The 17,960-nt window shown below is 39.2% G+C and overlaps 1 protein-coding gene across 3 annotated transcripts in view; it reads left to right on the top strand.

The window, feature by feature from the left end:
* Nucleotides 1-17,960, top strand: part of RARB (retinoic acid receptor beta) — a 311,193-nt gene that overhangs the window by 139,797 nt on the left and 153,436 nt on the right. For 2 of the 3 annotated variants that reach the window (XM_018570211.1, XM_018570203.1), the window contains exon 1: nucleotides 12,600-13,170. The exons of the other annotated variant lie outside the window; for it this stretch is intronic. In XM_018570211.1, the coding sequence (XP_018425713.1) occupies nucleotides 13,008-13,170 (163 nt within the window). In that variant the 5' untranslated portion in view covers nucleotides 12,600-13,007. Of the gene's footprint in view, nucleotides 1-12,599; nucleotides 13,171-17,960 lie in introns of those variants that run through there. 3 annotated transcript variants of the gene reach the window in all.

Genomic DNA, 17,960 nt, shown 5'->3' with positions numbered 1-17,960 from the left:
CTAAGAACAGTTTATGTTATGGGGCCTGTAAATACTTCAGTGTTCACCTTCAGATCTTATATGCATGGGGAGGACTTTAGATAGCCTGTATATACCCCGCCATTTATCATTTCAGTGTGGACAGTATAAGCTTTGTCATTGCACTACTAAATGGTGAAGGTGTAAGGCTTAACTAGAAGAGTGTGGGGCCTAATGGTGGGTGGCTTGGGCAGACGTTAAGAACTCTCCAAGCACCCAAGAATAGATCTGGAGGTAAACACAGATACTTGGTTCCTGCATTTTACCACTATTGCTAATTTACATGTTTATCATCTTTTGGTGTCTGTCTTTATTGTTATTTTTCTGATGTCATGTCAATGGCTCAAACATTGTTGAACCCAGTGGGTTAATGTAATATCCAGAGTGCCAACATCCTAAAAAGGAGGTTGCCAATGATAGCCCCCATTTGTCTTTCTTAGAAAAGGGTTAATTCAGACCTGACAGGTTCACTTTAAGGCATAGATCTATAAATAACACGGTATTTTCAAGATGTTAAATAAAGAAATGTAGGGAAGCCTTCTTGGATTACATGAAGCTAAACGTTAATATTTGCAGAACATTGTAACAAGACATGTGTCCCCTTTGGACTCAATGGCCTGCAGTTATTAATTAAACTCAACATTGTACTACAAACTAATGCCTTCAAACAACCTTTATTACTTTACCTCTCAATCTGCCCGTTCATGGTATCCCTGAAGGCCAAATTGCACATTAGCAATAAAAGGGCTTGAAGCTAAGGAAAGGATTTACCTATCTCATATTATATAAAAAACAGATTTGATTCTAAAAGTGAAATATGTATCAGCCAAAAAATTTTTGACCTACATACAGGTATTTATTTGCATTGATGATAAGTTAGAAGAAGTGGAAGTCTCTAATCTGTTTCTGGTCCATAAAACTATTTTGCCCTTTTTAAATGTGAGCAACAGCTTCAAGGTCTTGGTTACCCATATTTTTCAGGAGTTGTTTTGTTCACAAACATACAGTATGTGCATATGTGTACCTTTTGCTTTTTGCCCCTATCATTGCAAATATACATCTATTAAACAAAAACATAAGCATTTTTATTGCATAAGTCAAATACATAAAATGCATAACTATTTTCTTCGACAGTTTATGCACAGCTGTTTGCACAGAGACGTTTACAACTACATGCTCAGTAGACTGTACTGTTAGTACTGCTGTTGCTGTAGGAGCAATAAGGTGACCCTTACCATTCCTCTTGCTATCCCATGTAACAGTTCCTGTGCATAATGATGATTGTCATAATGTCTAATGTCATAGCTCTCTAGCAATACCAATATACCAGCTGTCAAGGTTCATGTATAAATGGGTTTCAGTAGTTGGGTATTTGGAGCTGGAAAGCTTTGAGGCATGTTTGTGTAAATTAGTTCTGCTGGTGTAAACTGACAGCATCCCTATTTCCTGATTTGCTGGAATTATATTTTTTTTCTATTGGCTGGTAACTCATTGCACTTTCCAAATATAGCTCTTGAGGACTGCAGTGACTCTGTTCCACAAGTCTTCTTAGATACTGTGACCTAGGAAAGTGTTCTTAGCTGTAAGCATGTTCAAAGATAATATTTCACGTTTCCCATTCAGGGCAAAGTGACTGATTCTCTTATAAAGATGAGCCTGCTGATACACTTCCCTTGCAGCTCCATTGCTCTGAGCCTTTGGTAAATACCTGGTTCTTCCCAGTACAGAGGAGCATGTGACCGCCTCTGAGCATGCAGTGCTTCGACCTAAATTACATATTTCCAGTCCCAGTGGCTTATTGACATTGTCAAATGAGATGGAGGAGGAAGAAGTTATTCTTGTATAAACGTCAACAACACCATACGACATGGAGCTCTCTTATGGATTAGAAGGGGAAGCATGGAGAAAGGTGAGTATAGGTGCCCTAAATGTGCAAGGTGACAGTCTAATTAAGCAGTGGAATGCTCTACCACATGATGTAGTAATGGCAAAATAAAAGATTTTAAAATTGTGTGGTAAAATTGACAACCCTTTCTGGGGGGTTTAAATTTGCCTTCCTCTGGGTCAGAACTGCAGGGGTTTTAGAAGTTGAACCTGATGGACATGAGCCTCTTTCAACCTTAATAACTATGTGAATGTTGTTGCAGCTGGACTAACACTTATTTAAAGGTGTCTGATATGGTAAATTAGTTGCGCTTGATCTAAATAAATGTGGATTTCAAAGTGGAAAATATCATGAATAACTCACGAACATCTATACAAATAACCAAATATTCTATCCTAATGTGTGATCGATACGTGTATGATCAAACCCTCAATATGGACCAATCTCTTAGTTCCAAGAGAGAGCCATAATCAGTGTGGAAATATCCAAAATTCTTATTTAGGCATGTGATACGTGAAACTAGTATTCATCCACCCCACATCAATAATTGTTGTGTGACAAACACCCCACGATCACTTAGTGTGGCTCTGAGTAATCTGTGACAAACGTAACACAAAACAAATACAGCAACCTAGTTGCAATCCTTATATGAATAACCCGTGGGTTTAACACTCTTGCATGTGTGAACCTGATCTAGTAGACAACGGTAGTGATTTCAAATACCTAATCGTGAAAATATAATCTTCCTAATAATAATAATATGCACACACACATTAGGATAGAATATTTAGTTATTTGTATAGATGTTCGTGTGTTATTCATGATATTTTCCACTTTGGAATCCACATTTATTTAGATCAAGCGCAACTAATTTACCATATCAGACATCTTTTTCATACATAGTTGCTGCTGGTCCTATAAGCTATTTAGACCCTATTCCTAGCGCAGTGTACCTTGGAACCACTTATTTAAAGGTGTTTTCAACTATCAGGAAATTTGACTTAAGAAAAGCACAAAACTTTAGCATAGCTAGTGATTTATCCATATGCCAGCTCTGATTCTAAAGCTATCCATGTCTCCATATGAACAGCATTGGGGAGATATTGTCCTTTCTGCTGTTGTTTCAGGAACCTTTTGTCTCACCTTCTTTGTTTTTTCCTTTTTTTTTTTCCACCTGAAAAAAATACATGCCTTCAACACCTTCCAGGTAGCACCGAGATTATTTTAAATAATGTTAATTGAAATAATTTTGTGAGATCTCTATGACAAATAATTATGGCTTCAGGAGGGTGTGGGTGCTTTCAGGGCCCATCCTGGTGTCTCGGTAGAGGCTCTGTGGCCTTCAGTTCTTTTGCATTTACCCATAGGGATTCTCTCTTCAGAAGAGCCCTCACCAAGTGCTTGTTGGACTTGTTTCGGCTGATCTCTAGGGATCTGAGTCTGCTTGGTTTTGGCCTAGGTTTACCAGGGTACCTTGCCCCTGTCAGGAGCCTTGCACCCTGGGATTTGAGGCCCTTGCTCTTCAGAGGAGGACCACAGCACCTTTGTGCACTTTCTTTGTGTGGTGTTTTTTCATGCTTCACTTCTTTTATTCATAGTGGGGTTTTTTTAATGCACACCACAGGCTTCAAAAAATTTGGTCTGGGGGCAGGATTTAGCCATTTATGATCACACTTTGCATTTGTATGCCCAAACAATAGAGTTTTGTAGCTTTATAGTGAATACCGCATTGGCACTACTAGACTTAATAAGACATATATACTGTATATTCACGGTCCTATAATATCTGCATTACATGAATATTAATGAATTGATAATAGATTCAGAGCAGTTTTAGTATTCTGAGCACATTCAATGTTTCTTCTTTCCTATGGTCTTGTTTTTGTTATTAGTGCTGTCAGCAGTGTCTCAGACATCAACAAAGTCTCACTGATAAACATCTCAGCTTTCCCATTAAAATTCCACTTTCTGGCCAGGAATGTTCAAATCACACTATTGTCTCCTCTGAGGTTAATCATGATTACAGCTATTATGTTTCAGCGTTATTCCACTTACTGCCAAGCCAGAGTACATATTGGCCTAAAATAAGTAAAGTCATACATAGCTTACATATGTCTCATATGATTATCTATTCATCTGTTTTCATACCGATTAAACTTAATATTTCAAAAAGATGCATGACATATTTACATTTTTTCTTTCGGTTTGTCTAAAGTAAACATTTACATGGCTACATAAAACTATTCTGTTTATGGGACCTTATATGGTATACATGAAATCGTTTGTAAATGGAATTTGGAACACACACACAAAAATACACACATACAAACATATACACACACATAGGGCTGCAACAACTAATCGACATAATCGATTATAATCGATTATTGAAAAAGTTGTCAACTTTGTCAATCATCGATTAATCGGCTTCCAATTAGTTGGCCCTGTTCACGGCTCCATACACGCTGCGTGCCGCACCTCCTCCCCACCTCATGCTCGCCACTGCCAGACCCGCCTGCCTCCAACCACGCTCCAAACGCCGCACCTCCTCCCCGCTTCACGCTCACCGCCCGCCCACATCCACGATCAGCACAGGGACAGGAGAGAAGACGTAAGGAGGAGCAGGTGTGGGGGGATAACAGCCGCTAATAGGCAGGCCCGATCTCAGAAGCAAGTTGGTGGAAGACTTCTCAGGTAAGCCTGCACTTCCCCTCCCCCACATGTAATGCTGGGATTTGTATTCCTCTATAGCTGATGGTACATTGTGCTGTATATTATACATAGGAATACAAATCCCATCAATACATTATACACTGTATGTATAATGTACTATTACTGGGATTTGTTGTAGTCCTCTATAGCCGGTGCCATTCTGCATTGATTGCTGTATAATTTTACACTTTTCATTTCACTATACTGCACACTACACACCGCTCCAAGCTTGCTCCTGTGATGGACTGCAATCACAACACAAACTAGTAGTCCCATCAATGGAGCCATTTTTTAAAATGTATTTTATTTTTTATCCGATTAATCAATTAATCGAACTTAAAATCGGCCAACTAATCGATTTTGAAAATAATCGTTAGCTGCAGCTCTACACACACACACCTGAGTATATGAACAATTCATGCGCTAGCATAGTGCGCGCTCACTATGTTCCTGAGATCCTTTCTGGGGATTAGTTGAATTTCCCAGCATGTATCAACTACCCGCCCAGGCATCGGGAGATATCAGTTCCACACCCCTGATGCCCTTCTACTCCTTGCTGCCCCAAGGCCGGGCCTTGGTTGGCCTTGTGGGAAATCCGGCCCTGAGTGCGGTAATTCATTTCATATAGTATATATGGTGTACAAGAATCTTTAGAGGTCTGACATTTGTAATGCAAAGCAAGTGCTATAATAGTTTTAAATAAATATGTAAATAACATAAAAATGATTTTACTATAATATGTTTTGTAGTATTATATTATCTATCTATCTATCTATCTATCTATCTATCTATCTATCTATCTATCTATCTATCTATCTATCGGCCAGGGTCAAGAGAATTTCATCTCAGGTTTAGCACACACTCCAGACATGAAATCTTAACCCGTGTATTGGGGCTACCTCTGCAATGCCAGTGACCATTTTGACTGGGGAGCTAAAATAACAAAGATATACTCACTTGAATCTTGGACCCAGTTGGCTGCTAGACTGGTTCCTGCAGCCTTGCTCCCCCTTTGTTTGACCATCTAAGCTTTGTTTGACCGATGCATATGCGTTCGGCTCGGCTGAGCAGCTCGGCCATGATCGGGGGCTGTACGGGCTATGTGAATAGCCCGTACAGCACCCCTTCGGTTCTACTGAACCAAAGGGGTCCTGGGGCCGAAGCTAGCCGAAGGATCGGCCGAAGCTACGGCCAGATCCTTCAGCAGCTTCGTGAATAGACCCCTAAATAATGAAAAATCTAAAACGAAACAAACCTATACACATTTTTTGCCGTCTTACATTTCTACTAGCAGCCATCTGGGTCTGAGATTCGGGTGAGTATATCTTTGTTATTTTAACTCTGTAGTCTACCAGGAGGGTGCTTTTCCAGGGTGTGATCTCCTGGAAAAGCACCTCGTCCCCATGCCGATCTTCCCCACAACCCTGGCCTGGTGGTTGTGGGGGTCTGCAGACGGGGGGGTCATCTGCATCTGGATTCCCTTTTTCATAAAGGGGGCACTCAGATGCTGCCCCCCCCCCCTTGTGAATGAGTAAGGGATAGTTGTACCCCTACTCATTCACTCATTAAAGAGTTAAATAAAAAGTAAATAAATATACCACACTTTTGAAAAAATCCTTTAATTGAACAAAAGACACAAAAACAGTTTTTGACAATTGCTTTATTTTTAAAAAAAATAAAACGCTCCTAACATTCCTACCTGACCAAAAGGGTCTGGTATGATTTGGGAGGGGACCCCACACTGATGGTTTTTTTTCTTTTGTTTACATTGTCAGTTTTCATTTTGTTCGCTACCTCAGAGGTAGCGAACAGAATGACTGAGGTGAATGCTGCATGTCATTTTGTCGCTCAAAGGTAAGCACGAGAAAATGCTCAAGACGTCATATTATTAGACATGTGCAAAGACTACAAATTTGTTTCGGACTAAATGAACGGAAACTAAAAATGTTTTGTCAAACGAAAGAAATGTTTATGCTATTTTGGATTTGGCCACCAGTTCCATCCTGGAGGCGGGGCACATTGTCCCATGACACCGTGTGTGCGCGACGTCAGGTGGCATAACACGTCTGTTGGGGATGCTCAATTTTCTGTTCTTGCCTCGGGCGCAAAAGGAGCTAGCTATGGCTCTGGTTGCCCATGTGAACAAATCAGTTTCTCTCTTCTGTTTGTTCAGTTAAGTTTGAAAAATGAAAGAGAGATGCTGATTGGTTGCTATGTTTGATAAATTCCTCTCAGTGTGAATAAGGCCTTAGGTATTTTATGGTTGCAATATTACCTCCTAAAATGTCATGTGATCATCATCTAAGTCACGATGATAGAGACATTCATATTTAACACACAGCACCTCCTTGACTTTACATGGCTGTATCTTTAACAAAAGGTTAAGCAATAAAGCTAATTAATTTAAAGAAATATATATCCCCTTGTTGGTAGTCACCTCAACCAAACACTTTCTGGAACAAGCACACAGGAAGGGAGCTAGTTATGCCCTTTCCTGCATGAAAATGTATTGATATATACGGGTGTATACTGTACGTATATGAATCTGTGAGATTGTATGGCCCATCAATGCCTGAAAGCTGCCAAGACTTTGGCCAACAAAGCAGGCTCACAACAGCATACTTTCTTCCCCATTTTTTTTACCGCTGCTATAAAGTTTTACTGTTGGCATGCAGTGTTTTCCCCAAACATAATGCCCATATAGTGTCCTTATTACACAATATAATAATGTTTTTCCTTTATGTATCATAAATTATGAGGTTTTCAAATGAGATGTCTACAGTTTTTTGGCATGTTTGGAGTACATGCCGGTCTTGATTGCCCACTTAGATAACGTGGAGAAAAAGGCATATACTGTATATAAAGGGACAGGAAGTGTGCTATATGCAGGGTTACAAGGCGAAAATAAAGAACAAAAAGAAGAAGAAAAAAAAGAAAACTAATGCAGCTACTACATCTACTGACAAACTTCAATATATTGAATTTTTGGGTTTAGATATGCTTTAAGAGATGGGAAAAGTAAAAGCATAGTAACTACACCATTACCAAGCAGAAACAAATAAATATGGCTGCCCCATTCCCCCATTGGCAACAAGTTCTTTTTCTTTCAATACCTCAGCACCCATGTATATCATTACGTACATTAGGCTGATCACATTAACATGTATATTTAAAAAGACCCCCAAAAAAACCTTGAATACTACAATGCAAATGTCAATGATGTTCCATAACCCTTTGAAGAAAGTAGCTTATTCTGGCCTCTACCATGTGTAATACTGCTATTTGCCCTTTTATTAATGAAGCATAAAAAAGTTGATGTACAATAGTATAATGTAATTAGCTCCAATAAAAGGGTTAAATATGACTTTGTCTAGTTATTCTCGAACCCCTTTCATTCAAATTGTCACTTGATAAAGCAATGTCAAATTCATACTGCAGCTCTTGGCATTTGGGTCATAAGAGGGCACTGTTATGGCTTTATCTAAAGTGGTTAGATATTTAGGCTGCCTATACGTGGGCAGGTAAAGGCAAGCAATGACTTTCATTTATGAAACCATCTCCCATGTGCTTCTGGGCAGTATGGACGCTCCAAGAAGTTAGAAGTCCTTGTAATTACATAGGCACATTTTCCATATTTTTTTTAAAGTGTGGCAATCATAGTGAAGGATGCATAGCTGTCAGCTTCAGGCAAGAATTGTAGTCCTGGTTGTGGGCGATTCATGCAAGTATGGGCAGATGTCATGACTAAGGTATTAAAGGTGGCAATCCCATCTCCATATCACCCCTTAAGGCCCCTCCTGTTCCTCTTTGCCTCCTCCAATAGGCACGTACTTCCATCTTTACACGTTTTTAACCCCTGTCGTATTCCAACCCCCTTAAAACCCAGTCATGTAGACCCTGTGCCAATGGTTTTGATTTCTTGCTAAAAGCCTAACTTACTTGGGAAAATATTTGACCATCCATGGGCAACTTTAGCTTCAGTCAGCTGGCACATATAACAATAGATGTAAATAAAATGTTCGGATGTACAGAGTCACTTAAAAGTATATCACTTCACAGATGTAGGAAACGGCAATGCTAATCATAGACACAGCCGTAATAATGATGCTACAATGATGATGCACAGTGCTGTGTGGATGGTGGTAATAATGAGCAGTGCTTAAGGTTGCAAGAAGCCACAAAACCGCAGTCATTTTCCAAGTTAAGTGTTGGAAAATGGCCCTCTGAAGTGGCAGGCACTATTTTGAAGGGTACATCCATCCCATGCTGTATCTGTGAGAAAGAAAATATGGCTTTCATCGATGCTTCAACATTGGCCTCTTGTGCTGAAGGGGGCTGCAGGAGGGGGTGATTAGGGATACAAGCACACAACACGACTCACCCCATAGGCGAACTGTGCTGTGATATTAACACCAAAGCTGCTGCTGGCTTGCCCTTGATTGTTTGCCTTCTTATTGTTCTAATAAAGAAAAAGCACTGAGCTCTGATTAAATTTGGCATATGTGACTTCTCACCCCTGCCTGCCCCTTTATCAGGACAGAGCTGGGGATTAATGGTTATCTGCAAACATTGTACCACACTGGACATGAATGCTGCTGTGTGAAATCAAAGGACTACATGGAAATAGCTTGTGATAAATAGAAAAGATACATAATTCCTGATTTTTAAAATGACTAAAAATAAGAGTGATCTGTAAACTGCAAATGGTAAATCTTTAAAAAGAATGGAATCGCAGAAGAGAAATTTGCAAGATGTACTTAGCTTGGGACTTCATAAAACACGGCAGATTGGCAAAACCATGAAATGTGAAAAAACGCTGAGCTGGTGCAGGATGTTTTTCTGGGTCTCTGTTGACCAAATATTTTGTAACATTCACAAATATTGCTGAGATATTTTTATTAAATAGCTGCATTTAAATCCAGAAAGTCCACAAACCTATTTAATACGTAAGGGCAACGCTGTAGTATTCCATAGCTACCATTCAGAAGACATCTGTCACCAGTTTGGATGAAGTACCCCCAAATATTCCTTGATAATCCAATTCTTTGATATTCTAGTTGGATTTACATAAAATAGAAGTATTATTTAAGTTTATCATGTGGTTCTAACATGTATGGTATAAGAAGCAATTTTTTTTTCAACTTAAAGGAGAACTATGAGCTGAGTGAAAATCACTCAGCCTCATAATTCAAACCGGCGTGTGATAGTGAAACTGTCACACGCCGCCTTAATTAGAACGGGAAGTGAGTGAACACATACCGTCGCACTTCTCGATCATCTCCCTGCAGAGAGCCGAGACTGTCACTCACGGCTCCCTGCAGGGATTCTTCCCCTCCCGGCTCTGATCCTCCAGCGCTGACTGGAGGAACGGACGGGGGTGGGGGCGGGTACAGCTGGCTCTGCCTCTAGATAGGCAGAGCCAGCTGTCACTCACGCAGCTGGGTGGATCTTGACAGTAATGTAGCTCGCGATTTACTGAGCTTTGGGTCACATGAGGACGCTAGTATGTGTCCTCCTGTGACCCTTAGGAGAGCTATGGGGAAAAACACTTACCCCATAGTTCTCCTTTAATGGTTTTACAGCATGCAAAAAATCAATGAAAGACGAACTCCAGGCAATCAAAAAATGAAACCTTGCAGTGGGGCTACCTCCGCACTTTAGGATTAGCTGCTCATTTTGGTCTAGGGGCTAATATAAAGAACATACACTCACCTGATGAGGTGACCACTCACCTCTCTCCCCCTCCACTCGGTGTGTAATGTCGCTTGGCCTCCTCATGTCTAATGCAGTTGGATTAGATGTGATGACATCACAGGTCCTTAGACACACCCGAAGCCAAGGGAGGAAGAGTTTGCAAGGACCGGTATAGCAACCAAGTAGGACTGAGGATCAGGTGAGTGTATTTTTTTTAATGTTAGCCCCTAGACTAAAATGAGCAGTTAACCCTTGCAGTTTCAGGATAGCCCCACTGCAAGGGTTAATTTTTCAACTGCTTGGAGTTCTTCTTTAAACATTTTGTATGAAATTTCTTGTAATCTCAGTTGTAATTCTGACAGTAATTTGGATAGAATGAAAGCAGTAAATGTGCCTAGACACCTGAATGAAATTCCAACCAAATCTTAATAAGTTGATGCATAATTGATACCGGCGCGCAGTATACGAGTGCATACAGTGAGGGGAATTCATCAGCATCCACCTTTAATTTTCAAATCTCAGCTGAACACACTGAAGAGAGATGCTGATTGGTTGCCATGGGCAACTGCTCCAGTTTCTACCTGCTCCAGTTCTGATAAATTCCACTTAGTGTGTATGGAGATGTGTTTGGTCACATGGAGTCTGGGATTTCTGCAGGTGATACATCTTCATTGTTATCATTAGCTATTAATCCTAATGTATGCGCTGTATAAATAACCCTTTATTTCCAACGTTTGACATTAAAGTAGAGCACCAGCTTCATTTTTGTCTAGTTCTGATTGAGCGCCACCAGGTTTCTCTGTTTACTATACACGGCCTCATTGGGGTGAATTCCCCTCACTTCCTCCTGCAGTGACAACACTGTCATAGCTTTCATACAATATTTTCAGTATTCCTAAGTTGTTGACCAGAAACAAATATGAAGACTGGCCTTTCTGACTTTATGCTTTTTTTTTAGGTCAGTGACTCAAAAAAAGTTTTCAACAGCCAGTCAACTCGCATTTTTTACGACAGCTTTATCAGCCCCCCGTATATCTTCTGTAAATCGGTGTGTATTGCAGATGACATGATCACTTGGTAACGAAAGAGCATGGAGCCGGCTTCACGGCCAATCAGGAAGTCGGACGACGTGTAATGACACGCCGCCCAGCTTCCTGATTGGTCGGGAAGCTGGCCAATTAGGAAGAAAGGCGGCGAGTCATTACTTGCCACCCAGCTTCCTGATTTGCCAGAAGGCCAGCTCCATGCTTCCTCGCCACTTGGTGATGAGGTAGCATGGTGTCGGCTTCCCAGCCAATCAGGAAGCCAGAACTTGTGCAAATGCTCACGGTGCGAATGGGGCCCTATAAGTGCCATTGTGAATGTTCATGCCTTATAAGTGCTCGTGAGGGGAAATAAAATTGAAGCAAACTAAATCTGGAGCTGTTGCCCACGGCAACCACTCAGCATCTCTCTTCAGATTGCTCAGGTAAGACTTTAAAATGATAGAGAAGCTGATTGGTTGCAGTACAAATCTGCTCCACATTTTGTCTGCTCCAGTTTTGTTGAATTCCCCCCAGTGTCTCTCATCACATAACCAGCAGTAAATATGTCAGTACGTTGCGAATCCAAAGCGCGCATTTTTTTGGGGGTCCTAAATCAATGGGGATGCGGGAAAACAAACGCACACAAACATGTGCAAATGCTCACGGTGTGAATGGCGCACTATAAGTGGCAGAGTGAATGTACATGTCTTATAAGTGCCAGTGTCTCGCATCACATAACCAGCAGTTAAAATGTCGGTAAGTTGCGAAGCGGAAGCGCGCATTTTTTTTTTTCATAAGATCCGACCATTAGAGCAGCAGCTATGCCAAAAAATCGAATCCACGGGAAATGCAATTTTTGTATTTATTTTTTAAGCTCAGAGCACACAATTAAAGAAGAATAAACCTCTTGACAGGTCAGGATTGACACATCAAGCCGGGCGCGCACGTTTTCCTGTTATCTTCCTGTTTCAAGTAGCGCATTTACTGTCAGCACGGTGAGCCGGGAAGAACACATGATAAAGCTGAGCATTTTGCCTGCTCCTCTCCCTCCGCCTGTCTGTTTCTGCAGGGCTGCTGGTAGTCTTTAAGCTGTGTGAGAATCCTGGGAGTTGGTGATGTCAGACCGGTTTGGGTCATTTGAAGGTTAGCAGCCTGGGAAGGGTTCATGGAGAGTTCACTCGCATATATTAGGCAATCCAATCTTTCATTTTGTGTGACACAAGTAGTAGGAAGTGAGCAGTTCAAATTTTTCGCAGACTTTCAGCTCACTTACACCCAGAGAGCGAGCGGGCACGGCGTACGAACTGCTACAGCAGCCTGCGAGCACCTTCAGGAATTTCCACGTTTTTAGCCTGCAGCTGACAGCTTGGATTTCTTCATCACCCCCCCTCTCCTCCTCCTCCTCCTTCTCTCTTCTCCTGCTTAAGCTGGAATGGCTGGGAAGCTTGGAAAATAGTAAATGATCATTTGGATCAATTACAGGCTTTTAGCTGTGTTGTCTGTCATAATTCATGATTCTGGTCTGGGAAACAGACCAACAGCCTACGTGCCAAAAAAGAAAAAAAGAAAAAAGGGGGCAGAGTTTGATGGAGTTGGGTGTACTTTTCGATGCCATTCTCCTGTGCACCTAAAGGAAAAGCACTTTTACAGGCACCTGGTATAGGGGGGAAATCATGTTTGACTGTATGGATGTTCTAGCGGTGAGCCCGGGGCAAATGCTGGATTTCTACACTGCGAGCCCGTCGTCTTGCATGCTACAGGAAAAAGCTCTCAAAGCGTGCTTCAGCGGATTAGGACAGACCGAATGGCAGCATCAGCACCGGCACAGTGCTCAATGTAGGTCCACTTACCAGCCCTCGTCTGGTTGGGGGTATTACTTCTCCTTTGGCTACTTCTCCCTGCATGCCGTAGAAATAACTGCACTCAAAAAATGACAGCTATTAAAATGCACTCGTTTGCTTTTGTCTCAAGTGCAACTGACAAGAACAATTAATAATTAACCATAAATGATGATCCACTTTTAACTACCTGTATTTTAAATGATTACGCCCCATGCACATGGACAGGTCGTATTTTGCATACTAGGCTTTTTTGTTTTATTTTGCCAAATAAAAAATTTAAATTGATATTTAACTGTAAATATTGATTTATGTTTGTACTGGCTGTAATATCCTGGGCCATGCATCAAATGGCAGTAAACATTATGATTTACGTTCCCTTTATAGTGCACTTTTTGTTTATACTGCATACAAAGGAAAACTCATATTTATTTATAAAGTATATTTTACCTTTACTGCCTCTGTTTACTTTTTAATGCTTCTTATCCGGTGGCAGAACACAGAAATGTGTTCTGTTTTTATTAATTGTAGTTGTAGTTATAAATTAGAGGATGCCTGTATGGGAAATAGCTTTTTCTAGAGGATACCTGTATGAGAGATACTTTTTTTTAGAGGATACCTGTATGAGGGATACTTAGGTATTTTCCATAGATACTAAGGTATTTCCCATACAGGTATCCTCAGAGGATACCTGTATGGGAAATACATTTTAGAGGTTACCCATATGGGATAAAACCTTTCTTTAGAGTATACCCATATTGGAAATAGATTTTTTTAGTGGACACCTGTATAAGCAATATTTCTTCAGAGGATACCTGTATTGGAAATATTTTTGTTAGAGGATACCTGTATTGGAAATATTTTTTAGGGGATACCTGTATGGGGAAAAAAAACTTTTAGAAGATACCTGTATGGATTTTTTTTTAGAGAATACCTGTATGGGAAATATTTTTTTAAGGATACCTGTATTGTATGGAAAAAAAATGTTTAGAGGATACCTGTGTGGGAATTATTTTTTTGTTTACCTAACATAATACTGTAATTTTTTGTAAAAATGTATATCTGTAGGAATAAGAAACCCGTTCCTTTGAGTCAGCTAAAGAAAATGTTGATTTTGCTTTGCTGGTGTATTTAACTGCTTGATGGCAGTGACAGGATAACAAATGTACTATATTTGTCTTTTGCAAAGCCATAATTCTTCACTGCGAGTGACCTTAGCACCTTTAAATTTGCTTTGCCCTGACTTTAAAAGTTTCTGCTTTGCTAAATAACCCCGGCTGCTGGACACTTTAAGTGTTCTGCCATCAATTACAGGCATGCCCCCAGATACAGTCAGTGGTTTTCCATCTACAGTAGGAGGTTTGTGAAGGAGGAGAAGGAGCCTTCTGCTTGTGGTTTTCAACGTGCTGTTATCTGATCTTGACACGGTGCTGGGTAGCACATATATTGTAAACAGTAGTAAGGCTTTAGCACCCTGGCTTCAAGTTTTTGAGAAATGACCAAAGGCACTAGAACTGCACAAGCCATTCACTGCTCCAAAAAAAAAGAGCCTGCAGGATGCTGCTTTGCTGTGACACTGATTTAGATGAATTGCCAGGCTGTTTATCACAGTGGTTTTAACACAGTGTTCGACACCTTGGCTGTGGATTGCTCCCTCAATTATGTTGTTACTTTTTTTTTCTTTCTGCTTTATGAGTACTCTGTGCTCTGTACGACTAAATTAAATTTTGTTCCATTTAAAAGTGCAATCATAAAATTGTGGATCTAAGCGCCCACCATAGCTTGTTTCTCCTTCTTGCAATTAAGTAGGACAACATGGTTCCAGCATGTTACCACTCCTTTTTTTCTTTGATTAAAATAAAATCAAAAACATTCTGTAACGCATGTTATTCTTTGCCAAAGATAACAGAGCAACATGAACTGTCATTTCTATTAGAGAATAGGAAGTCTTAAAAAAATAGTCCTTTTTCTGCTCTTCCACATAATACATATTACATGAGAAGGGTTTCTTCTGCTGGTCACTCAGAGGACACTCATTCTCTCTATGTTTGTGTTTTATACTTTTTAATCTCAGAGGAAGTCGGCCTTTGGGGCTTTAATCAAGGTAAACATGAAATGTGTTTATATAAACAGTGAAAGTGTTCAGGATATCAGTTGTCCACATGACATCAGGAAGCTAAATGATAGCATATGATATTGTTCCCATTCAGGCTTTTGTCAAGTTGCCTTTAGAAGCTTTGGAATGTCTGCGAAGCCTCTTGCCCTCTGATTATGTTATCAAACTACCTATTTTTAATGTGTGATTGCATTTCAATGTGAGTGCTGCCTCCTCCTCCACACCACTCCCTTGGTGTTTTAAAAAATCCGGCCTCTACATAAATTATTTTCTAGTGCTTTCGTGAAAGCGAGTATATAAACAGATTTTTTTTTCTTCAGCAAAATTTGGCTTGTGCAATTGTTTTGGACCAGATCCAAACATTAAATCCATGGCAAAAGAAAAAAAGACACTCAAAACACAGTTTAAAAGACATTAACTCACTCATAGTTTGCATTCTTGTGCATCTATATGCAAATACCGACAGACACCTTTTATGTGATCGTCATCTGTAAAATTAACATTAACACTAATGTATTTTAATTTGTGCTATTTAAACCATTAACATTTCTAGATATTGCATAGTTACTAAATATTAGGAGAAATGTGTCATTCAAATGCTTTTATTTTGTAGAGGATGTATAACGATAACGATATCTCGCAAAAAAAAAACAAAAAAAAACGATGGTAACAAATGGAAAAAAACATTATGGGAAAATTGATATTTGCTGTGTGTATTGTTATTATAGTTGTATCCATTGTTTAAAACATAGTCATTAGCTTTGTGGTCTCTAATTATAAAGGCATTAAAAATATTTTGGTAATTACCCCTTTATAGTGTATTTTTCCTTCTTTTTGTATGGCTTACTTTTGCTTTTACTTTATTGACAGAACAAAAATGTATAGTGTATCAAAAAACTTTCCATACTGTTGTAAATTCTACAGAGATTTTTTTTTTTTAATAATCTATCGCTGCATGTGTCTTACATGTCTGATGTAAAAATTAGTTACATTTTATAGAATACAAATTAAAAATATATAGATATATTTTTCTTAGAATGTTTTTTTTCCAGAGAGAGTTATGACAGGTGCTCTAGTTTTATAGATAAACATAGGAACCTATGCCTCTTAGATTACTGCAGTGAAATATTGACATATTTATTTTATAGCATAGAGTCTTCAAAAGTTATGGTGAATGCAAAATGCACAGCTCTTGGAGGAGCACGGCAGAATTTAAAGTAAACTTTTACTATGGATGCTGGGCTTTTAAGAGGTGTTTTTACACTCACCCTGTTATGCTTTATATTTTTTTACTATGCCATGAAGCAGAGATTTATACCTGTAGTTATTTTTTGTTGCAGGAAATAATGGTTGGAAATTTTTTGCTCACTACTGCTACAGCTGTGGTAGCTATCGATCATACTATTACTTGGACAGCAACAACTTTTTTTATGGTACCATGATTTTTTTTTTTGTTCTTAACTTTGGGCAGATAAGTATTAAAAAATCCATGAAGGGCTGTGCTGTTTTTTCCCCCTTGTGTATAACGTATTATACATGATTTATCTTACTAATATCATCATCAGCAATCTATTTGTTATCGCTAGATCATATTGCTTGCAAAAACACATGCAACCGCCATCTTAAATTTGCTTTCTCCACCCACTGTATTGATTTTGATTACGAGTCCGAATTATGGGAAGATAAACCCTTCCAGACCTTATGTGATCTGGGATTCTGCGTATACTCAGTTTAGTTTTAACATGTACAAACAGGGAGGGCAACATTTCATTTTTATGTATAATAACTTTTGTATAAGCGAGTGTATGCAATTTGTTTGCTGCACATTCTATATAGTAGATACATTTGCATGTTTTTGTAGCCAGGGTGTGTCATAAAACCAATAACCCTGGCTGAGATGCTTCAATGAGTTGTTGGTCATGCCCAGAGATACATGTACATATATGATGCTCATATTTTATATATTTTTTAAACCGGTTATAGGTCCAGAAATCTACATCTCTAATGCGATAATTAACCATTATGCCAAGAAAGCCAGTTTAGAATAGCTCAAGGCATACAAACCTTGCGGGGGTGTATATTGCTCATAGATCACTATCTAAAACTATTGTAGTATAACAGAGTCTTTAAAACAGTATATATTTTTTATTTATAATCCCCAAGTTCCAATAGTGGTACTAAAAGAAATAAAAGGAAATCGCTAAAATAAAGCAATAAATAGATATGCAAAGTGTACATTTTTCAGTAGTCATGCCTACTTCAATCCCCTGAGTTAAACTTGATGATATGGAGAAATTAAGTAATGCTTATGGAGAGAGAGCCAAGAATAGAAGGCAATGTTTAAGATGCCCTTTTTTTATTATAAGGTATCTGTGCTGGTGGAGTCAGACAGAACCTGGGCACATTTTGTGAAAAGCACTATTTATCCTGGGAAAGCCCTTAAAAGGTTTAAATATGCATTAAGACATGGATAAATAGGTATATTGTACAGTATTTGCACAATATATCTATAGTATGTCAAATGCAAAGTAAATCCTTAACCTCTTAGCATATCATAATCATTTACTGCTTGTTTGTGCTTTTAGTACATTCAGTTAATAAGTAAGTTGGATGCCATTTGCTTTTCAATATGCTGTTTTTAAGCTAGCCACAAATATATATATATATATATA

The sequence above is a fragment of the Nanorana parkeri genome, unplaced genomic scaffold, assembly GCF_000935625.1.
Source record: "Nanorana parkeri isolate BGI_ZX_2015 unplaced genomic scaffold, ASM93562v1 scaffold37, whole genome shotgun sequence".
Lineage (NCBI taxonomy): Eukaryota > Metazoa > Chordata > Amphibia > Anura > Dicroglossidae > Nanorana > Nanorana parkeri.
The sequence above is the reverse complement of the archived record's forward strand: the minus strand, read 5'-3'. Positions and strand labels throughout refer to the sequence as shown.